An 18,717-nucleotide genomic window follows, 5' to 3' on the forward strand; every position below is an offset into this window, starting at 1 on the left:
GTTAACTTTCTTACCCTGCATATGACTTACCACGCTTCAGCCCCTTGATCGTGGTGCAGAATGAATCATAAAAATTATAAATAAAATACACAGTGTCTAGGAACATAAAAACTTGCTTGATGCCGAATTACTTGAAAATCCTTCAATGATGCCTTTGATTGACGAGTACGTTCCAAAACCGAAACCAAGGAGTCCGATGAAAAAGAAACAAAAGCACACGACGTTTACCAAACAGCGCCGAGTCTTGCCAGTGGGCTCAAAAGCGACCGTCAGCGCGAGGATAATCGACGGAAAAACGAACGTCAGACAGCAACCGGTCGCCGCCCCGATGAGCGAGATGAAGAGGCCGAGTTGAGGAATGGCAATAGCCAAAATGCCTACACAACAACAGATAATACTTAAGTATTTATTACCACGAGGTACTTATCATATATTCATAATATGCATTCTTTGCTTATTTCACTTACATGTTCCCACCACGGCCGCTGTGCGAAAAACGTAGCTTGACAAGCATTGTCTGCGAGACCAATCAGATTTGCCCAGGTTAGTCCATCCCATCGACGCCTCGATGATCGTAACGGGAATGTAGAATTGCAAGAAGTAGGTCATTGCCACGGCAAAAGCGTAATAGAGCTTTACAATGGCATAGAGCCTAAATGAAATCGATGAAAGATGACCATTACACTTTGGTTAAGTTTACCAGTCACTCGACGACGAACAGGGAAGATTCAGCGTCACGCTTCCCATGACGTTGTCGCCGAAGCAGAGATAGCCGCTGACGCCGACCGATACAAAAATGACGTTAACCACGGTCATAGCAACGATCATGACGGGAACGTATTGCTGAGGTTTTTTCATTTTGTTTTCAACAGGCAATATCTGTGGGAGGGGAGGGAGGGAAGATGAATTGATGAATTGAGAGTCTTCGAATGATTATACGCGTACTCCGCCTATGCCTCCCAATGAATAAATCGCCGTTCCAAAGAAAATAGGCCACTGGCTTGGCGATGCCGCCCACGGAAGATCCTTGATCGGACCGCCGTAGAGTTTACTCTTGGGCAAATTCAGGTGGCTCAGCGTGAAACCCAAGACGACGAAGAGGCCGAAGAAGATGAGGACATTGGCGACAACCGATATTCCCGCCAGCTTGTCGAGATTTCGAATGTAGCTGCCAAGAACGAGTGGAATCAGAAGTCCGACCATGATGAGTCGAGAGGCATTCTCTTCGCTCAGATCTCCAAAGCTCACTCCACAGGCACGCAACACCTAAGAAATCATAAGAACACATCCGTTTATCCATGTGCTCCGCACCTGTAGCAAGTTGTCCGACACGAAGACAAAAAAGATGCAGCAAACGCCGAATTGGCCGACTATTAGAAACGCGTTGACAGTCCTTTGAAAGAGCTTGGCAAAGAAAGAAGAAAACGGCATCGTGGCGAGAAAGGCGACTTGTCCGAAGTCAAGAGCGCCAACGCCGACTCTATATATACACAGGAAGATATTTAGAGCAAAGCCTTTGCGCTTTTTTTTTCCTGTCTACCTTTTGGTGAGAATGCGAGAGCAGTGAGCGAGGAAGAAAAAGCAACATACGGAGAGGATTCCGACGACGACGAGTCCAAAGGATCCCACCTCGAGGCCAGTTTTAGATACATTTCGATCGTGGAACTAGTCTTACCAACAAACCGCCGTTGCGGACGGCGTAGGGAAGACCGAGGATGCCTGGTCCGACGTTTAGTCTCACCAAATGCACGAACGCCTGCCAGTTACTGGAGAAAGTTCGTCTAGGAGCGTAGGAAGGACGCAAGGCGCCTCTTCACCTGATCGGATGAATCGATCGTCTAACTGTGGTTTCTTTTCCCAGACTTTCTTGTATATTGGCTGGGTACGCGAAACGAGTCGCGGAAAGAAGCGGAGACTCGTCTTGAACGGACTTTCGCTGCATACCTCATACCTCATACGGGTTTCCTCTTTGACGAACAAAAAATCAATAACTCTATATACATGGTGTTACAGACATGTGCTCTAAAACAGCTAGAAATATGCAGCAACGCGTCATTAGATTGATTCTCGGAGCCGAAATAGAAATTACAGAAAAAAAAGATGTTACAAAAACGACGTTTGGGCGTGCTGCGGCGAGTGGCAATGAGCCCCGCTGGACGTCGAATTACTACCGTCAATGATTCCCTTTAACGACGCATAGGTCCCAAACCCAAATCCGAGAATTCCAACTACGGAAATAGCACCGAGAAGAAAGAAGATCAAAATTTGACATTTGGCTGTTGACGATGGACGGCGCTTATTCCGAAACGTCAGATAGTAGAGAATGGGAGGAAAAATTAGAGCGAGAGCGCTGCTGCTTACTGATCCGACGAGCGAGATAAAGAGTGCTAATTTGGGAATACCAATAGCTAGCGCACCTAAAGGCAAAAAAAAAACAACTAGTGGTAAAGGAGGAGGCAGAACGGTCTTTACGTACATGTTACCATGACCAAGAACGTCCTAAGCACGTAGCTTCTAACGCAAGCTCCGCGAGACCACTCCCGTTGTCCGACGCGAGTCCAACCGAATGCCATCTCAATAATATTCGCAGGAACGTAGAATTGCAATAGATAGGAAAGAAATATTGCGCCGGCATAGAAGAGTTTGACGAGGGAATAAATCCTAAAAGTGGATACGTCATGATTTGCCTATCATTATTTCGACGTCTGCTATACCAGTCTGAATTCTTATTGCAGGGCAAATTCAACGTGATGCTGCCTAGGACGGTGGTGCCGAAACTCCAATAGCCAAGCGCTCCCATCGTAAGATAGAGCGAGGCTACGACAAGCATGCCAACGACGAGAACGCCTTTGAAATGCGTCGGATTCTTCATCTTATTCTCCAAGGGAAGCACCTTAGCCAAACACAAAGAACGCCAGTTAGATAGGTATGCGTTAATAAGAGATTATGGGGAAGGCATTTTTCTACGAAAGATCTAGAATCAGCTACGAACTTACGACTCCAATTCCTTCAAAAGCGTAGACAGCGGTGCCAAAGAATAGCGGCCATCCCGCCGGGTCGGCGACGAGGTGCAGCTTCTCGCTGGTGTGATGGTTCGACAGCATGTAATAGTATATGACGGCAAGACCCAGGAGCGACGCAACGTTGGCTATTGTCGAAAAGACGGCGAGACTGTCCAAGTTTCGTATGTAGCTGCAAATAATCATTGGAATCATGATGATGGGCAAAATGGCTTGAGCGGCTTTTGTGTCATTGAATGGAAACACGACGCCGCATGCCTCTAAAATCTACGAGAAGACGGTCGAGAAAAGAGTTCCACATTCTCACTTTCGCTTTTCAATTACTTGGACAACGTTATCGGCAATGAAGAGAAAATAGACGCAGCAGAAACCGAGTTGGGTGATGAGAAGAAAAACGTTGACGGCACGTCGGGAAATAACGGCCAATTTGCGCGAATACTGCCTGGCCGACTCTTCCGCGACACCGGCATAATCCAGAGCTGCCACACCGGCACTAAACGAAACGAAAGAGCTCTTTTTTCATTAGACATTGGTGATTATTCTGAACCAACCGTTTGGATAGTTCGTGCGAACAGGTGACTAAGAGCGTCATGCATACCGTCGACATGAGTGCCATTAGGGCCAAAAATACAGGACCCAGCTTAATTCAAAAAAGGTGACGTCATTCGAGGATACCCGGTGCAATGACACTGGACAAACCACTATTCCCGCTTGACTGACAGCCTTAGGAAGGCCGAGAATCCCGGTGCCCACATTGCCCTTGATCAGGTGCATAAACGCTTGAAAATCCCTAAACAGGAAAGGAGCCGGTCAGCTTCTTTCTCTCACAGGGAACCCGGAACAACTATCTATTGAGTCTGACACGAATGCCGTACAACAACGAATACAGTAACATAGCTAGCGTGCCATTTAGCTATACATCTCCAATCAATCGCTAAGCCCTCCCCCTTTACTGCCTCTGCTCTCGGTTTCTCTATTTCCCTACAGGCTCTCCCTTTGTTCTTTCTCTCTCTCTCTCTCTCTACTCACGATATCGAATGATCGGATCTGAATAGTTGCGATTGGTCTCTCCACGTTTGCGAGTGGATTTCGTTCGTTTCGCTACGTTGTCTCACGCCAGGTTCCTTTAGCGAGTTTTCGATTTGGACGCGCGACTGTATGATCTTCGGATCGAAGCTCAGCTGACTTCCCGCGCTCGTCGTCGGACTGCTCGGCTCCGGCGCGACCGTTTTCGCGCTACGCTCCTTCGTATACGTAGAAACGCGCTTTCGGTATATTCGACATTCGTTTTGCGCACAAATGCACCTCGGAGGACGCCGGCAAAAGAGATTGCGTTTCTTCGTCCATGCCCACAAAATTTGTCCCAAAGGATTAGGAAGGTTTCATCACTACGCATGCACGGAGGTAATATTGGCACTAACAAGTCCCAACGGATAATTGAGTGACGATACATACACGTACGATTCCTCCTCGTGCAGCCGAACCTTATTCGTCGTCATAGATACTTATGTACCTGACAAACTGGCTCTGGTTGAAAACAGTTCAACCTGTGTTGATCGAACATCGTAGAAGGCTTTCGTCAAAAAAATGAATTTAGCGTGTATTAGTAAATACTAATTAGTAGCTCTCTCTGTCTCTCTGTAATTAAAAAGCTATACAGTACTTTTCGAATTCAACCGAACTAAACACAATGACTTCTTATGGAGATCTGTTTCCCTACTCGCTTGCAGGGAACACTTCATCGCCTTCGACATGCTGAATGGCGCGCAAAATCGTATCGAGGGATCCCCTCGAATCGACAGCCGATGCTGGCTGTTGTCTCTGAGAAGCGCGACAGCTGCTCGCCGGACTCCCCGGGAGTCCCGATTCGCTCGAGCCACCGAGACCGCTTTCTCCCTCCTCCTCCTCTTCCTCCAAATCGGATCGGCATTTTCTCTCGCGATCCAATTCGGCGCGCATTCGCCGGAGTTCGCGGCGCGCTTCAATTAGGGGTGCGGTTAGTGGGCGTGGATCGTCAGCGGCGGCGTCGGCCTTCGCTTTTGTCTTCAAATCGTCGACGAGAAAATCGTCGCTAGGATCGTTTCGCGCGCAGCAGCCGACGAGCCAAGTGAGTCGCGCGTTCTGACGGGCGAGCCGATCCATTTCCTGTCGCATCGTGCATATGTACTGGGCAGCGTTCTGGAGTATCGACGCCTGCGAAGGAAAGCATTCCGGAAGTGGTTAGAAGCAAGCCCCCAAAAAGCGCACGGGAATGCGTTCCGCGTAAACAACTGGGCGGTGCGCGTCTGGCGTGCCGACGACATTGTGACGCGACCGCGTTCGTTTCACGTTTCGCTTACAGTTTACCTTGCTCATCTTTTCGCCTTCCTCGTGTGGAATTGTCGCCTTGAGTGTCTTGAAGCCCGTATTGATGCTCTGCATTCGTCGACGTTCGTTCGAGTTGGCGATTTCGCGTCGCAATCGGCGCTCCAGTTCGCGACCTTTGGAATCCAATCCGTCGCTACTGCCGTTCCGAAAAGACAAAACGTATTCTTGTAGCAGTCGTCGAACGAACACGTGCTCTCGCTCTTTTCTTTGCTACACTTACCGACTATCAACGTGTTGCTGGTGCTGCTGCATGGGCGAGTGGTGCTTCGAATAGCACGAAGGGTAAAATTCCATTGCTTTTGGCTGCAGAGAGCTGGCGAACTTGCACCTGTCGGCTCGGCGTGTGATGTGAAGGACAGGCCAGACTGCAACCGAATGTTATGAATTCCCGGGATAGGCGGGGCGGAAACAGCTGAGTGCGATTACGTCCTCGCCACTATATGTAAACGGCGCGAAGAACTGTCTCGTCAGACTCGTCTACGATCGTGCACGTAATAAAACGACAACGAATGCGGTAATGCAGGGTGGCTTTCGTCGAAAAAGCGCGAGAAAGGGAGTACATCCTGTCGGCATTGCCGCCAAAAGGCATTCGAGGAATGCGCCAAGTGGGCGGGCAAAAATCAGCTGAGACCGCAAGTAGTGGAGGGCACCCAGCCAGATCCAGGTAATCCAAACACGACAGCGTTCCCCCCGCCGGCGAGAGGCGTGAGAAGGCGCTGCAGCGTCGCGCGAGAGGGTGTTGATCGTCGCAACGAATACCCCCCGGCGAGCCGGAGCACGTGTTCACGTTTCCGCCTTTAGCCGACCACAATCAGCTGACCGTGACTGGACGAAGAATCCAATCTTCTCCGAACGCTCGCGTGTCGTATAGGACAATACGTGGATTCCATCAAAAAAAAGACATACATATATGCGAGACACAACAGACCGAGTTCTTCGCGCGCCTCGCATACGCCATGCGGTCAATTGCGGGATAGCGCGAATGATTACACGTCGCCGAGAAACCTAAGCGCGCACGAGCGAAAAGAAAACCGGTCGCGTCTGGAAAATTGGTTCACCCACGCGACATTAGGGCTCGGGTGTCTCTGTTTTTTTTTTTGAAATTTTTATGTACACTATTTACTGGGTATATATTTTATTCTCTACGACTTTTCCTCACTTTCGGTAGTACTCTCGACTTTTTCTTTTTCGTTCTGCATTTCCATATCGATTCTCTCCTTGGCTCGATAGACCTTTTAGGAAGACACCCAACATTAAAATAGCACACGGCAATTTGGCGTGCACACCTTGGATTGCAAATAGAAAGAGCCGCCGCTCGCCTTGTCATTTATCTTGAACAGATGATCATACCTCTAGGAAATGAAAACTTTATTAGATTTGGCCATCCTAATCAATCAATGAACCAATCGACTCGACTAACCTTTTGAATAAACTCGGAATCGAGACGATCTACATTCAGAATTTGCTTTGCTTCCTATCACACAGATGGGTCTTACAAACGAGCCGCCAATTAGTGACGTACATATGAGGGAACACAGTCAAATACTGAAAATAGCTAACTAGATCAGTCCACTATTTGCCTGCATAATATGTCTACATACCTTCGGGGGGAAAGACTCCCTGCTGGGGAAGCCGCTGGGGAAAGGGGATAGCTTTTATCCGGGTAATCTCACCTGCAGCGTCATCCCTGAATAACTATTGGCTACGGCTGTTTTTCGTCCACCGCCGCTTTTTCCACTCTCCGCTGCCTTTTGTCGAACGGAGGCTCCACCTAGTTCCAGAATTTGTCTCGATTGACGATTTTTTCGATCGCTCCGAGGGCTTACTTCGAAATTCCTGTCGTAATGCCTGAGCAAACGCCCTTGCCACTACTTGGCCTCCCACGACAACAACTTGCGCTATGAATCGAGCCTAGATTACGGTCGTTAGACGAAGAAAATGGAGCTGCAATCAAAGCTTACGAAAGACATATGGCTGTTTGCTATCAATGGCTTTTATATCAAGCCAACGTTACACGTGATGGCGAAATTCACGAAGGAGCTCATTCGAGAGCGCATAGAGGGAAACGAAGTCGATCTATCGTTATCCCAACTGACGACGATCCCAGTCAAGGAGCTGCTCCTCTTTCCGCGAGCTACGTTTCTAGATCTTTCCTGCAACTTGCTCTCAGAACTGCCCGTACGGAAATACGTTTTATGAGGAGTTGGGTATCACTTATACAGTAGTCTTGTTTGAAAAATTCCTTTCGTACTCAGAGGAATTAGCTGGGATAATTTATATGTATTTTACACCTTCTTGAGATACACAGAGCTTCTGAAAGAGTAGGCTAAATCTACTTTTTTTTCAAGGAAAATTTCTGTTCTCTTCGTCATCTGATAAAGTTGGATCTGAGCAAGAATCGACTGACGTTTCTTCCCGAGGCGTTTGGCGAATTGAATCAGCTGCAGAAGCTCGATCTCTATAGCAACCGGCTGACGACTCTTCCGCTGAGCGTTGCGTTCTTGACTGATCTCAAGTGGCTGGACTTGAAAGGAAATTCCCTGGAGGCGGAACTAGCAATGGCAGCTGGCCCGTGTGCAGATGACAAGGAATGCAGGCAGTGTGCAAAACAGGTATCACCAGTGACAGGGAGGTGCTGTTGTTTAGTATCAACGTCATTTTCTCAGGTTGTTGCACTGGTAAAGCGTCGGAGTGCTGATCACGAAAGAGCCAAACAGGAAATGTTGAAAGTGCAGAGAGGTGAGAGATAAGTAGAGTTAGTTAGAGAGAGACCCTAACTCAGTCGTTGCGTTCATGTACATAAACGTGCGTGTGTGTGTATAGCAAAGGCAGCGGAGCTTGAGGAAGAGGAACGACGAAGACGCGAAGATTTGAAACGTCAACGAGCTGCTGAGAAGCAAAGAAGAAAGGAGAAATTTCTCGCCGAACAAAAGGCGAAGGAAAGCAGAGGCGACGACGACGACGAAAGTCAAGACGGAGAAGAGCCGATAGACGACAATGTTGAAGGTGGTGGATACCTTTAGTAGTAGTTTCTTAATCTGAATTCCAACAGATGCCAGCGGAACTAGGAAGCAAATCAGCGAGACAGGTCAGATAAGAGTAGTTTGTATGGAATTCAATTACTCAACTGGTGTATAGGAGGCTCAAACAGCAGTCACCTTCTTCTTATTGGAATTCTCGTTGCACTTGTTGCTATTGTAGCGGGAGCGTGGTTCTACTGTACAAACGATCCGAGCGGATGCTCGGCACTGAAATCTCGTCTAGGAATATAAGCAAAAGGACGCGGATTTGTATTTAGAAAAAAATTAGGATTGGGAAGGGGGAGTGGGTTGCCATCTAAATGAAGAGAAAGTCGTATTTTTCTTCCCATTCCTGGTCCATTCAAACATGCTGCAAAAGTACAAAGTACAATAATAATAACCTCTAATCGAAAATGTACTGTATCAGCGGCTATGCCAACTAGCTGCCTTCAAAGAGGCGTGCTATACACAAAAACACCGTCTCCTTCCAAAAGAGAGCCATCGCTAATAAGGTCTTGAATGCGGATGCTGCAAGGGAACCGTGCGATGTCTCGCTTCCGCAAACGCGAGAATGGTACTCACCTGACGCGGAAGAGACGGATAATAGGGTTGCTGTGATGGAGGTGGCGGCCGCGGCGGTTGTACTCCCATGCGCTGCAAAACAGAAACGTTTGAAGACAACAGTCGTCGAAGCACACAATTTCTCACCAAGTAATCTGGAGGAGGAGAGAACTGTGACTGCAGCTGCGGCGGCGGAGGGCGGCTCAAAGGGCGGCCCTGCAATAGAATACGCTCATTGAAGCGGTTACACGGAGTGACAATGAAGTGACTCACCATTGTCATTGAGTGCCCGTAGGGTTGAGGAGGATAATTTCCAGGCTAACAAAGCGAAAGAAGAGACTTAGACAACTCCAATATCAGTGACTAAGTTTCTTCCTACCGCTGGTCCTGCATACGAAGGGTACTCAAATGATCTCTGCAAGAAAAACAAGGAATTAATCAACAGATCAGCATTTTTATCGTCCAAAGGAGGCGTACTGATCCCGAAGAGAAAGCGTGACGCCCGTCTAACTGTCCTGATGACAATGGCTATTACGGAATCATTAGGCAGATTAGCAGAGTAGCAAATATAGAGCCAGCTTTCTTGCTTACAGCGGCATTATAGCGGTCCGGGTAGTCTACGGTTGCCTGCATTATGTATTAGCAATATTAGCATTTAGATAGATAAGCCGGGTAGAAAATCTTACAGATTTTCTCAATTCCCCGCGACTAGCGGCGGGCCTGGTAGCCTCCGTCCTCATCTATATCCCAAACGATTAGTGATCGAACGATTAGTTATTTAGCAGATTATAACGTGTATTCATTTAGCCTGTGCGGTGAACTACTGGCAACGTGCAATCCTTACCTGTGGAAGGGGAGGACCGTCTGAAGGAAGATTCTAATAAGAAAAAAATTTAATGAGTTAATTGGTAACAAACTCTTTTTAGAACTTACAACATAAGGATTCTTCTTTGGCGGCTCGTCGCCCTACAGAAAAAAAAATCACAGATCCCCTTTCGAAAAAAACAAAAATAAAAGAATTCAAACCATGTAAAATTTGACGTAAGGGTCATCGGATGACGGCAAGCCCGGCGGTGCAGGTGCCCCGCCCTGTTGCGCCGCCATCACAGTCTTGGCGAACATTTCCTCGTTCATATAGGGACGATGTTCGGACGGCGCTCCGGCCGACGGCGGCGGCGAAGACACGCCCGGCTCAGGCGGAAGCGGCCGATTGATGTTCGGAGAGTTATTCGCCGCCGCGGCGGGACGACTCGCTTCGAGAGGCGGCAGAGATTGAGCGTCTGCGCGAAGAAAGCGCGCGCGTGCGCGCGCCGATTAGCTCATGAGCTCATACAGAACCCGGGGAAAAAAAACAGTCAGCTCAAAACATTGCGGGGCAGGACGTACGTCAACCGCGAAAAAGAACGACACACGGGCGTAGGGGGCGGCGAGGAAGCAAGCGTCATGCCAAGCGACGACGCGCGAGACTTCGACGACGTCTATTTCGGGCGTCGAGAAGCGACGATTCCCTCGTAGAACGCGGAACAGGTTTTTCCCTCCCGTCTCCCCCGACTTACCTCGACGCATCGATTCGAGTTTGTCGCACCATCGCTGCATGGCGTCCTGATTTTCCGGTATGAAGACGAACTCGCGACTCCCGTCGCCTCGTATGGGAACGCTGAAGGCGAACTCGTCGACGCGTATGACCGGTTCGTTCGGCTTGCGTCGAAAGTTCGCACGAATCTCCTCGCAGTCGTTCAAATTGATCTCCTTTATGAGTTTTCGCATGCGCTCGTTTTCGTAGTAGGCGAGATGGCACGATTCCCACAGTACGAGCCAGCGCCGCTTGAGACACTGCTCAACAAAAGCGGCGGTTTCGAGTCGAGTTAGCGGCTTTGAGAGGGACTTACGCCGCGTTTCGTTGCCTTCGTTAGCGGCGGCATCTTCATAACCCATCCCGAGAGAACGGCGTCGCCTTTTGTCGACGCCATACGGAGCGAGCACGTACACACGCACACACCACGGACTTATCTGATCTCCAGCGATACCCCGTATAACATGCGATATGCATATGACTTGCAAGCCCACCCCGCCGCGCGCACGTGTGTACGCGGAAGCAGTCAGAGAAACAGTCTAGGCTACAGGGAACTGGCGAGTTTCTTCCGAAAGAGGTACTGAGACACGATGTACTTGCTTCCGCCGTCGAAACCGAACGACTCCGCCGCCGAGGCAAAGAAAAGTCGCCAGTTGAATACGTGACTTTCAACTTCGTCTCGACCGTAGGCACTTTCGAAGATTCGCTCGACTTTCGCGCGATTCCGATCGAGAAGCGCGAGCCACGCCTCCAAGGTTTTCTGATAGTGGACTCCACTAATTCGCCAATGATCTACGCGCGCACGCGCACGTGCACCATGATTCTATTTTCGACACACTGACGTCAGTCTTACCTGCAATGCTGACGTCATCTTGAAAATACAACAGAAGGTCGTCAGATGGAATGATGCCGCCGCTAAAGAAATTCCTTCCCAGCCAGCTATCGGCTTTGTCGCCTTCGCCTTTAGCGTAATCACTAGGAAAATTCCGATGGCAGAGTATTTGAACGAATAGGAAGCCCGATGGCTTGAGCCAAGAGGCGACGTTCTGCAACAATAGTCGGTAGTTCCTCATATGCTAAAATAAATATTGGTCTTTGATGACATAATCCAATTGCGTCAGAGCACTTGAGTTACTTCGAACATTTCCACGGAGATGATCCTATCGAATCGCTTCTGCGTCGTAAAGACGCGCGCGTCGCACGTTATCGCTTGAAGTCGATCTGCGAAGCCGCGCGCGCGAGCCGTCGACTCGATGTAGTCGCGTTGCGTGCGAGAATTCGACACGCACGTGACGCGACATCGCGGATATTTCTCCAAAATCCAAAATGTCAGAGATCCCCAACCGCAGCCAAGATCCTCAAAAAACCACAAAAACGTAAAAAAATTGTGCTAGAAAATTGCAGCTCTCTTACAAGAACGGAGTGACCGTCTTCCAGTTTGGCTCGTTGACAGCATAAGCTAAGCATGGATTCTTCAGCTAAAGTCACGTGATTGAACACGCTAAAAGTGTATAGGGAAGCTTTTCTACACTGTACCAGCATCTATGCTGTTTACGCCTTCAGGCCACAAGCAGGAGCTGTATTTTCTCCATTTGCCCAGAACCTAAATAATGTGGGTGTGGTCGGTAGGTGGAGCTCGCCCCAATTCCCTAAGCCTTTAGATGATCGTGCCGTATTACCGTTTCGAAAAAGGCCGTTGGAACTTCGTAGTGTTGCTCGTTCGCCTTCTCCGTCTCTACGGCGAGTGGCGCCGATTTGAGCATTTTGATGAACTCTCGCTTGTCCTCCATCGACTTTTCCACGTCGTGCAAAAGCTCCACTTGACGCGCTTTCCATCTCTCGAGCTTGGAGCGTATCAAAGATCGGATTCGATCGAGTTCAGCCATGCTTAGCGCGCTTTATTTAAACAATAAATACCGGTACCGGTAACTAATTATCGTCACTTTCGCTGCTAGTCGCTTGTAAAATCTCAGCTAAATCATCTTCATCTAAAAGAACAACAGTAGAGATACATCAATTTAAAAAATACACTAAAACCTCTTGGTGACGGAAGTCCAGACATTACGCTAAAGTAGCTTGAAATAAATTTGTTTTTACGCATAAACATGCATTGCACCTTTGCTCGTCTCCTTTGTCCTCTTCTGTAATGACTTCAAAATGCACATCAGACGCTTGCAAGTCTTCTCTCAACAGCCGACGAACTTCTTTCTCAATCTCTGGCGAATCTATGTACTGGGGAAATAGAAGAGGTACGTCCTCAGAAAATTTACGGCTCTAGTGCATTAAAAATCTTGTACCTTTTTCGGTGCCGTTTTCCTAAATCGACGCTTTCTGACATTCTTCAAAGAAGGAGCGACTACAAGAAACTTTTCTTTTCTAAGATTTCTAATGAAATTGTCTAGAAAATCCTACTGCCGTGATTCCACTGAAATTCCTTCATCACTTCCTTCCTTTTCGATGAGCTCAAATTTCGAAGATCGCTGAGCTGCTCCACTTGAGAACTTTCCGCGTCGTGCGTACAAACCATCATCTGATGCAAAACGACATATGTCAGTGTACTACTACATACTAATACCACAGTAGAAGCCAACCTGACTAAGGTCTCCCGTTTTGTAAAGAATCTTCTTATCAACGGTTTTGTGAGACTCAATAATGCACGGGAGATCAACAAGCTGACAACAAAAAAAATACCATACAGTAGTTGAATCGATATTGAGTGAAAGCTTCTAGTATGTATGGGAGTATCTGTAATGACCTTTCCAGCCATCACTTTTCCGTCGCAATGAACAGTGGCGTGACGACCATCCTCTGTAGGAGAGAAAAAGAGCCTGAATTGGCCAAGCTGCCGCGCGGTGGGCTCTCTCAGTACCGCTGAACTCGATTCCAAGTCCGCTCGTGTTTTCACCCGTTGATACGATTTCCCTCACCTTGTGTGCCACATCCTTTAGAGAGTTGGAATATATATCTTGCCTCTATTTGGTCGATCAGGCCAACTTACAGGCGGAAATCGCATAAGAAATTGCTTTTCTTCGACCATAATTCGCAGCTTCCTGGCGTGCGCTAAGCGATGACGGCGGTCTCGTTCTGCACAAAGCGAGCGCCGTTTCCGACGTTTTTTCTGCGCCATTCAACTGCACTACATTTTGCTTCAAATAGAGATTCAAAGCTTTGTCGATGGAATTCGTGGGCTGCAAGATTTGTCGATCGGTGTCCGTCATCGCTCCAGCCCTATCTTCGACTCAGCCGCGTGGACAAGCCCATAGGAAGCTGGCTACTCTACTGGCCTTGCACATGGGGCATAGCCCTTGCCGCAGAACCCGCTTCGTTGCCGTCATTCAAAATGCTCGCCCTATTTGGAATGGGATCGTTTCTAATGCGCGGCGCTGCCTGCATTATCAACGACTTGTGGGACCGGGACATAGACGGAAAAGTGAGCGTAAGAACACTCATAGATATTGGTATAACATTTATGATCACAGGTAGCTCGTACCAAATTCCGGCCACTTGCCTCGGGAGCCGTGTCGCAGACGGAAGCAATTGGCTGGTTGGGGCTTCATTTGACGGCAGCTCTTCCAATTGTTTTCTCTCTCAACTATTATAGGTCTGTGATAAAGTGAATGAGAGTCCTTTTTATCTTCAGGGTTTCTTAGCGTGGCTCTCGCCTTTTCTTCAGTCGTACCTGTTATACTTTATCCTATGATGAAAAGATTTACCCACTGGCCGCAGCTGTGGCTAGGTAAATAGACAACTTATAAGTATGACAATTATAGCTGTTTCGACGCGTGTAGGAATCACTATTAATTGGGGAGTGCTGGTGGGATATAGTGCAGTGAAAGGTCATCTTGATGCTTCAGTTCTTCCTCTCTATGCAGCGTGCATCTGTTGGACCATTATATACGACACAATTTACGCTCATCAGGTGTGAGACTTTTCGCTTTCTCTGCATCTCGACCGAGACGTCTGTTAGGATAAGAAAGACGACGTCAAAATTGGCGTCAAATCAACGGCCTTGCTTTTTGGAAGCCAAACCAAGCCTTGGATGGCACTCTTCAGCACATCAATGTGTTTAGGTGGAACAGCAGCTGGCATTTTGTCTCAGCAGACATGGCCATATTTTGCTACGTTTTACGGATCCTTAGCTGTTCTTGGCTGGCAGGTGAATCGATTTTGACTTTTTCAATATTTTCCCTGATAAGAGATGCTTTTAGATATGGAAATTGAACCTGGATAACGAGAACGAGTGTTTGAAAGTGTTCAAAAGTAGCTGGTGGATTGGTCTAGCTCTCTTTACCGGCATATGTCTCAGCAATCTTCTCAAGCAAAGCTAGAGCAAATTATATATAAAATAAATAGCAGTTTCATGAACCAAAAATACTTTTGACATTTTCTGTGGTTTAATACGTCAAAAGCCTATTTTTAACAACTGTGCAGACGTATCTAATCTGATTACGTGTGTGCGTGCGTGCGTGCGCAAGACTCGCGCAAACGATGAAACGACGATGTTCTCGTCGATTTCGCGTCGCAGCGCCTCTACTCCTGTGTATCGGGGCGCTCATCTGGTACGCGCGCTCGTCAAAACCCCGACAGCCGCAACACGAAACCCGGAAAGAGTCTGCTACTACTACCACTCCTCCTACTACTACTAAAAAGCTCGCTACAGCTGCACATCCCAAGAATGATCGGTCTAATAAACAGCCAGCAGGACAGCGGAAGTATCCGTGGCTCTACTACACGGCGACCCATCGATGGGAGCTCTTTGATCCGACGCAATTGCGCGCGCCGCCCGATCGACTAAATTTCGCGAAGAAATCCTACTATCCGTGCGTCGTGCCGACGTTTTTGCGACGCGAAGCGCCGATTATCGCCCTGGCGAGCTTTCCGGGCAGCGGTAATACGTGGATGCGCTATCTTCTCGAACAGTCGACCGGCGTCCTGACTGGATCCGTCTACAACGACGGTTCGCTCGCTAGCATCGGATTTCTCGGCGAAAACGTCATGAATCCGACCGTGCTCGTTCACAAGACGCACGAACTCTATCGGCCCGGTCGTCCGCTCGCCGAATGGGTCGACGGCGTCGTCGTTCTCATGCGCAATCCGTTCTACGCGATCGTCGCCGAATTCAATCGCAAAACGCACGGTCACACGGGCGTCGCGCCCGACGCGGCGTTCGCCGGCGAAAGCTGGCGCGAGCACGTCGAAGCCTCGACGACGTACTGGGAGAACTTCGTCGATTTTTGGCTCGGCCAGCCCATGCCCACGCACGTCGTCTGGTTCGAAGAAGTGCGCGTCGACGCGCGACGAGAACTCGGCGCCGTTCTCGATTTTCTCAAGGTGCGAGTCAACGCGACGCTGCTCGACTGTCTTCTTCGTCATCCGGAGGGACGCGGACGTCGGCGCGGATCGGAGACGCGCGATCGAATGCGGTATTTCAGCGACGATCAACGTCAAACGATATGGAACGCCATTAGACGATCGCACGATCGACTTAGAAAATTTTCCGCTTCTTTTTATCCTTCCCTAAGAGATGCGCCGTAAAGTTACAGCAAGTTTTTATTTATGTATTTTACGTTCCAGTTGAAGCCTCACCTGTGTCGACTTAGTCACGTTTTTACTTTTTAGGGCGAAAAGATTTTCTTTTGCGTTTCTTCTCTCGACGACGACGACGATGACGACGATGACGGGGCGACTTGTAATTTCTCCTTCATTCCGTGTTGTTTAACGCGCGCTAGGCTTACGCTGCCGCGATTGTTCGTCTTTTTTTTGCTTTTGCGTCGCATCGGAGCGTCATCGTTCGTCGCCGAGGCGACAACCGCAAACGACTCGTTCTCAAAAAGTCGGTCGACTCGTACGACGTTCCCCGCGCGAGGCCCATCGCGTTGTGCGCACGACGCGACAAAACCCCCCCCGAAGCGCGACAACGGCATGGACAGCACGAGCAGCGGCGTGAGCAGCATGACGAACGACGACGGCGACACGGACGACGAGACGCCGCCGGTCGATCGATCGTACGTCCTCGATCGCCTTCGCCAGCATATGCAGCACCGTTCGGGCACCTTCACCGATCGCTTATACGTCGGCGTTCAGCGTCACGTCGCCCAGGTGCCCATCATGACCGATCGGAGTCAAGACGACATGCGACGACTTCAAGCGATGGCCGACGCGAAAAAAGGCCAGCGACCGAAGAACGGCGTTCGAACGATCGCCGCCTCCGATTCGATCGCGAACGATTTGAGCGCGACGGGAAGTCTGCCGCAGCGCGACGCGCAGGTACGCAATCGCGACGACGACGCGCAACGGGATATTGTGTATATATTTTTCTTCCTTTCCCTTTCTCTCCCCCCCTTCGTCCCTTCGTTAGCCAGTCACCTATTCATCATACGCAGGCGACGGTATGGTGTCGGCGGGCGCGAGTAGTCACCTGTTTCCGCTGCCGCCGCGACTGATGCACGCACCGGCGCGATCGTCGTTTCCATCGCAACCGCCGCCGCCGCCGCCGTCCGGACCGCCGGGACCCCGTTCGTTTCAATCGCCCCCGGTGTTTCATCATCATCATACTGCGGGGGCGGATCCGCATTTTCGGACTCGTTATTCGGCGCCTATGCCTCAGAGATACATGTCCTATCCTACTCAGACGTCGGCTCCACCGGCGGCGCCGACGCTGCCACCGCAGCAGAGGGCTTCCATGGTGGGCGGTGCCGCGACGCCGTCGTCATTGCCACCTAACGCGCGTGGCATGACGGCGTGGGAAGACGGCGACGTCGTTCAACAGTTGCTTGATGACTTGGGAAGCGGGCAGTCTTTTAATCTCTTGGTCGATCAGCTGTTACCGGTAGAGAGAAGGGCCGGAGAGACGGGACCGAATGTGCATAATGGCAATGGTGCTATGGGAAGGTCCTATGAGAGCCAGAGCCAACAACAACAACAGCAACAACAACAACAACAACAACAACAACAACAACAACAACAACAACAACAACAACAACAACAACAACAACAACAACAACAACAACAACAGCATCGCGTCCAGGGAGGTTTTCCGTCGACAACAATTCCGACGTCTCAGTCGTTTGGTTTATCTCAGTCCTTTGGCGGCGGTGACAGGTATCACGCTTCAACGTCTTCTTCTTCGAATGGACAACAGCAGCAGCAACAACAGCAACAGCAGCAGCAACAGCTACAGATGCTCCAACAGAGACATCAACTTCACCAGCAACTTCACCAGCAACGACAGCAGCAGCAGCAGCAGCAGTATGCACCTCCTTCTCAACAATTTGTTCACCAACAGCCTACCCCTGGCCCACCGCCACCACCTGTAACAGCACCGCCGCTTTGGCAAAGCGCTCAAAATCCATCACCACAAGATCCTATGAGTCGACAGATCCCCTATTATCAAGAACCGGGCAGGTCAACTGCCACGCAATTTTCGTTGAGTCCGAGCCAGTCTTACCGTCCCGTTCCTCGTCGGTCTTCTCCTGGTCAACCGACTCCCGCCGCCTCAACGGATATAGGGCAAGGCCACGGTGTATCGCCGTCATGGTCGCTGCCGGGAAGCTACTACGGCGCGGAGCATCGCGCGCGAAGCGGGTCGTTGGACACTCCAAGGAATAAGCTCACCGTTCCCTACGTCACGCGTTCCGTCACGCCGCCGAGCACTCCCTATGCGGAGTCGAACGCTCAAACGCTTCCGCCGTCAACTTTTCAGTCGCACTTGGAACGAGCGACTCCGTACAGCCACTTTCTTCCGACGTCGACGACGACGATGACGATTCAAGAGGCACGAGCTGCTCCTGTGAACGGCGCCGAGTCGACTTCGTCTCATTTGGCTAGCCTCGCAAATATTCTTCAGGCCGAGTCGGCACCCGCGGAAATTCTCGCGACGACGGCGCAACAGAGTGACGCTGAGTTGCAGTTCAATCTGTTTGGAAATTCGTCTGATTTTGATTTGTTCGGTGGTGAATTAGAGATGGGATGCACTGATTCGTCGGATTTGCCTCTGTAGTTTCTTTCCTCTTTTTAGCGCTCTTTAGATGAAGCAGCTGTACTTTCTCTTTGTAGTTAGTCGCTGACTATGGCTTTTGTATCTTTAGTTAAGGATCATGTATCGCTTTTCGTTTTCGCCTTGCAGTTTCATTATAGAGTCTAAGTCAATACACGTTTATCAAAAGTTTGTACAGGG

At 49.5% G+C, this 18,717-nt stretch overlaps 11 protein-coding genes across 12 annotated transcripts; 4 read left to right on the forward strand and 7 right to left on the reverse strand.

Annotated features, from left to right (window-relative positions):
• Positions 1–48: 48 nt before the first annotated feature.
• On the reverse strand, positions 49–1,958 carry LOC136185917 (proton-coupled amino acid transporter 1-like). The gene is made up of 8 exons (XM_065973133.1): positions 1,818–1,958; positions 1,676–1,766; positions 1,541–1,629; positions 1,312–1,480; positions 946–1,266; positions 701–879; positions 468–652; positions 49–377 (listed from the first exon to the last, which is right to left on the reverse strand). Exons 1-8 carry the CDS (start codon positions 1,940–1,942, stop codon positions 97–99), a joined length of 1,440 nt encoding a protein of 479 aa, XP_065829205.1. The 5' UTR covers positions 1,943–1,958; the 3' UTR covers positions 49–96.
• A 3-nt stretch (positions 1,959–1,961) lies between these two features.
• On the reverse strand, positions 1,962–4,408 carry LOC136185881 (proton-coupled amino acid transporter 1-like). Its single transcript, XM_065973094.1, has 9 exons — positions 4,326–4,408; positions 4,050–4,264; positions 3,720–3,810; positions 3,572–3,660; positions 3,345–3,513; positions 2,997–3,287; positions 2,715–2,893; positions 2,477–2,661; positions 1,962–2,417 (listed from the first exon to the last, which is right to left on the reverse strand). The coding sequence occupies exons 1-9, from the start codon at positions 4,365–4,367 to the stop codon at positions 2,104–2,106; spliced, it is 1,575 nt and encodes a 524-aa protein (XP_065829166.1). The 5' UTR covers positions 4,368–4,408; the 3' UTR covers positions 1,962–2,103.
• A 186-nt stretch (positions 4,409–4,594) lies between these two features.
• On the reverse strand, positions 4,595–5,829 carry LOC136186027 (transcription factor AP-4-like). The gene is made up of 3 exons (XM_065973269.1): positions 5,608–5,829; positions 5,367–5,523; positions 4,595–5,213 (listed from the first exon to the last, which is right to left on the reverse strand). The coding sequence occupies exons 1-3, from the start codon at positions 5,679–5,681 to the stop codon at positions 4,737–4,739; spliced, it is 708 nt and encodes a 235-aa protein (XP_065829341.1). The 5' UTR covers positions 5,682–5,829; the 3' UTR covers positions 4,595–4,736.
• Positions 5,830–6,434: 605 nt separating this feature from the next.
• Positions 6,435–7,421, reverse strand: LOC136186060 (mitochondrial import inner membrane translocase subunit tim16-like). The gene is made up of 6 exons (XM_065973302.1): positions 7,349–7,421; positions 7,214–7,298; positions 7,061–7,158; positions 6,808–6,861; positions 6,674–6,739; positions 6,435–6,619 (listed from the first exon to the last, which is right to left on the reverse strand). Exons 1-6 carry the CDS (start codon positions 7,355–7,357, stop codon positions 6,530–6,532), a joined length of 402 nt encoding a protein of 133 aa, XP_065829374.1. The 5' UTR covers positions 7,358–7,421; the 3' UTR covers positions 6,435–6,529.
• Positions 7,127–8,827, forward strand: LOC136185999 (leucine-rich repeat-containing protein 59-like). The gene is made up of 6 exons (XM_065973235.1): positions 7,127–7,565; positions 7,736–7,999; positions 8,054–8,126; positions 8,211–8,393; positions 8,440–8,475; positions 8,526–8,827. Exons 1-6 carry the CDS (start codon positions 7,326–7,328, stop codon positions 8,657–8,659), a joined length of 930 nt encoding a protein of 309 aa, XP_065829307.1. The 5' UTR covers positions 7,127–7,325; the 3' UTR covers positions 8,660–8,827.
• On the reverse strand, positions 8,657–10,991 carry LOC136185961 (uncharacterized). 2 transcript variants are annotated; one of them, XM_065973188.1, is made up of 13 exons: positions 10,858–10,991; positions 10,525–10,801; positions 9,995–10,248; positions 9,902–9,934; positions 9,813–9,845; positions 9,655–9,708; positions 9,560–9,595; positions 9,446–9,496; positions 9,348–9,383; positions 9,242–9,286; positions 9,116–9,184; positions 8,990–9,061; positions 8,657–8,935 (listed from the first exon to the last, which is right to left on the reverse strand). In XM_065973188.1, the coding sequence occupies exons 1-13, from the start codon at positions 10,936–10,938 to the stop codon at positions 8,912–8,914; spliced, it is 1,065 nt and encodes a 354-aa protein (XP_065829260.1). In that variant the 5' UTR covers positions 10,939–10,991; the 3' UTR covers positions 8,657–8,911. The 2 variants fall into 2 exon arrangements, with proteins under 2 accessions (XP_065829260.1, XP_065829266.1); XM_065973194.1 differs by lacking the exons at positions 9,446–9,496; positions 9,560–9,595; positions 9,655–9,708.
• A 73-nt stretch (positions 10,992–11,064) lies between these two features.
• On the reverse strand, positions 11,065–12,427 carry LOC136185976 (uncharacterized). Its single transcript, XM_065973205.1, has 6 exons — positions 12,221–12,427; positions 12,078–12,144; positions 11,955–12,019; positions 11,677–11,898; positions 11,395–11,617; positions 11,065–11,333 (listed from the first exon to the last, which is right to left on the reverse strand). Exons 1-6 carry the CDS (start codon positions 12,425–12,427, stop codon positions 11,086–11,088), a joined length of 1,032 nt encoding a protein of 343 aa, XP_065829277.1. The 3' UTR covers positions 11,065–11,085.
• Positions 12,414–13,589, reverse strand: LOC136186018 (transcription initiation factor TFIID subunit 7-like). Its single transcript, XM_065973258.1, is given in 7 exon segments — positions 12,414–12,773; positions 12,839–12,897; positions 12,954–13,071; positions 13,133–13,213; positions 13,297–13,349; positions 13,411–13,483; positions 13,540–13,589. Coding segments are annotated over 7 exon segments (726 nt in total). The 5' UTR covers positions 13,579–13,589; the 3' UTR covers positions 12,414–12,470.
• A 166-nt stretch (positions 13,590–13,755) lies between these two features.
• On the forward strand, positions 13,756–14,980 carry LOC136186008 (4-hydroxybenzoate polyprenyltransferase, mitochondrial-like). Its single transcript, XM_065973246.1, has 6 exons — positions 13,756–13,971; positions 14,021–14,142; positions 14,192–14,277; positions 14,330–14,460; positions 14,509–14,697; positions 14,750–14,980. The coding sequence occupies exons 1-6, from the start codon at positions 13,882–13,884 to the stop codon at positions 14,867–14,869; spliced, it is 738 nt and encodes a 245-aa protein (XP_065829318.1). The 5' UTR covers positions 13,756–13,881; the 3' UTR covers positions 14,870–14,980.
• A 49-nt stretch (positions 14,981–15,029) lies between these two features.
• LOC136186048 (WSCD family member GA21586-like) lies at positions 15,030–16,108 on the forward strand. Its single transcript, XM_065973291.1, has one exon. The coding sequence runs from the start codon at positions 15,030–15,032 to the stop codon at positions 16,074–16,076; it is 1,047 nt and encodes a 348-aa protein (XP_065829363.1). The 3' UTR covers positions 16,077–16,108.
• Positions 16,109–16,268: 160 nt separating this feature from the next.
• Positions 16,269–18,712, forward strand: LOC136185811 (uncharacterized). Its single transcript, XM_065973003.1, has 2 exons — positions 16,269–16,808; positions 16,900–18,712. The coding sequence occupies exons 1-2, from the start codon at positions 16,464–16,466 to the stop codon at positions 18,538–18,540; spliced, it is 1,986 nt and encodes a 661-aa protein (XP_065829075.1). The 5' UTR covers positions 16,269–16,463; the 3' UTR covers positions 18,541–18,712.
• The last annotated feature ends 5 nt before the right edge of the window (positions 18,713–18,717 follow it).

Source organism: Oscarella lobularis, chromosome 1 (genome assembly GCF_947507565.1).
Source record: "Oscarella lobularis chromosome 1, ooOscLobu1.1, whole genome shotgun sequence".
NCBI lineage: Eukaryota > Metazoa > Porifera > Homoscleromorpha > Homosclerophorida > Oscarellidae > Oscarella > Oscarella lobularis.

Excerpts from the sequence above, each read along its gene's own strand:
- LOC136186027 (XM_065973269.1), bottom strand. The coding sequence starts at position 5,681 with ATGGAATTTTACCCTTCGTGCTATTCGAAGCACCACTCGCCCATGCAG. Across the intron at positions 5,524-5,607 it reads CAGCAACACGTTGATAGTCG|TAGCGACGGATTGGATTCCA; the intron begins GTAAGTGTAGCA and ends TCGGAACGGCAG. Across the intron at positions 5,214-5,366 it reads AAGGCGAAAAGATGAGCAAG|GCGTCGATACTCCAGAACGC; the intron begins GTAAACTGTAAG and ends TTTCCTTCGCAG.
- LOC136185961 (XM_065973188.1), bottom strand. The coding sequence starts at position 10,938 with ATGGCGTCGACAAAAGGCGACGCCGTTCTCTCGGGATGGGTTATGAAG. Across the intron at positions 10,802-10,857 it reads CGAAGGCAACGAAACGCGGC|TGTCTCAAGCGGCGCTGGCT; the intron begins GTAAGTCCCTCT and ends TTTGTTGAGCAG. Across the intron at positions 10,249-10,524 it reads ACTCGAATCGATGCGTCGAG|ACGCTCAATCTCTGCCGCCT; the intron begins GTAAGTCGGGGG and ends TTCTTCGCGCAG.
- LOC136185999 (XM_065973235.1), top strand. The coding sequence starts at position 7,326 with ATGGAGCTGCAATCAAAGCTTACGAAAGACATATGGCTGTTTGCTATC. Across the intron at positions 8,000-8,053 it reads GCAGGCAGTGTGCAAAACAG|GTTGTTGCACTGGTAAAGCG; the intron begins GTATCACCAGTG and ends TCATTTTCTCAG. Across the intron at positions 8,476-8,525 it reads GAAGCAAATCAGCGAGACAG|GAGGCTCAAACAGCAGTCAC; the intron begins GTCAGATAAGAG and ends ACTGGTGTATAG.
- LOC136185811 (XM_065973003.1), top strand. The coding sequence starts at position 16,464 with ATGGACAGCACGAGCAGCGGCGTGAGCAGCATGACGAACGACGACGGC. Across the intron at positions 16,809-16,899 it reads TGCCGCAGCGCGACGCGCAG|CCAGTCACCTATTCATCATA; the intron begins GTACGCAATCGC and ends TCCCTTCGTTAG.
- LOC136186048 (XM_065973291.1), top strand. The coding sequence starts at position 15,030 with ATGAAACGACGATGTTCTCGTCGATTTCGCGTCGCAGCGCCTCTACTC.
- LOC136185881 (XM_065973094.1), bottom strand. The coding sequence starts at position 4,367 with ATGGACGAAGAAACGCAATCTCTTTTGCCGGCGTCCTCCGAG. Across the intron at positions 3,514-3,571 it reads TCGCACGAACTATCCAAACG|TGCCGGTGTGGCAGCTCTGG; the intron begins GTTGGTTCAGAA and ends CGTTTCGTTTAG. Across the intron at positions 2,662-2,714 it reads TGCAATAAGAATTCAGACTG|GATTTATTCCCTCGTCAAAC; the intron begins GTATAGCAGACG and ends ATCCACTTTTAG.
- LOC136185976 (XM_065973205.1), bottom strand. The coding sequence starts at position 12,427 with ATGGCTGAACTCGATCGAATCCGATCTTTGATACGCTCCAAGCTCGAG. Across the intron at positions 12,020-12,077 it reads CGTAAACAGCATAGATGCTG|CTGAAGAATCCATGCTTAGC; the intron begins GTACAGTGTAGA and ends ACGTGACTTTAG. Across the intron at positions 11,334-11,394 it reads AGATGACGTCAGCATTGCAG|ATCATTGGCGAATTAGTGGA; the intron begins GTAAGACTGACG and ends GTGCGCGCGTAG.
- LOC136185917 (XM_065973133.1), bottom strand. The coding sequence starts at position 1,942 with ATGCAGCGAAAGTCCGTTCAAGACGAGTCTCCGCTTCTTTCCGCGACT. Across the intron at positions 1,767-1,817 it reads CGATCGATTCATCCGATCAG|TAACTGGCAGGCGTTCGTGC; the intron begins GTGAAGAGGCGC and ends AACTTTCTCCAG. Across the intron at positions 1,267-1,311 it reads TGTCGGACAACTTGCTACAG|GTGTTGCGTGCCTGTGGAGT; the intron begins GTGCGGAGCACA and ends ATGATTTCTTAG.
- LOC136186060 (XM_065973302.1), bottom strand. Across the intron at positions 7,159-7,213 it reads ATTACGACAGGAATTTCGAA|GTGGAGCCTCCGTTCGACAA; the intron begins GTAAGCCCTCGG and ends TTCTGGAACTAG. Across the intron at positions 6,862-7,060 it reads ATTCAGGGATGACGCTGCAG|GAAGCAAAGCAAATTCTGAA; the intron begins GTGAGATTACCC and ends TCTGTGTGATAG.
- LOC136186008 (XM_065973246.1), top strand. The coding sequence starts at position 13,882 with ATGCTCGCCCTATTTGGAATGGGATCGTTTCTAATGCGCGGCGCTGCC. Across the intron at positions 13,972-14,020 it reads ACCGGGACATAGACGGAAAA|GTAGCTCGTACCAAATTCCG; the intron begins GTGAGCGTAAGA and ends TTATGATCACAG. Across the intron at positions 14,698-14,749 it reads TAGCTGTTCTTGGCTGGCAG|ATATGGAAATTGAACCTGGA; the intron begins GTGAATCGATTT and ends AGATGCTTTTAG.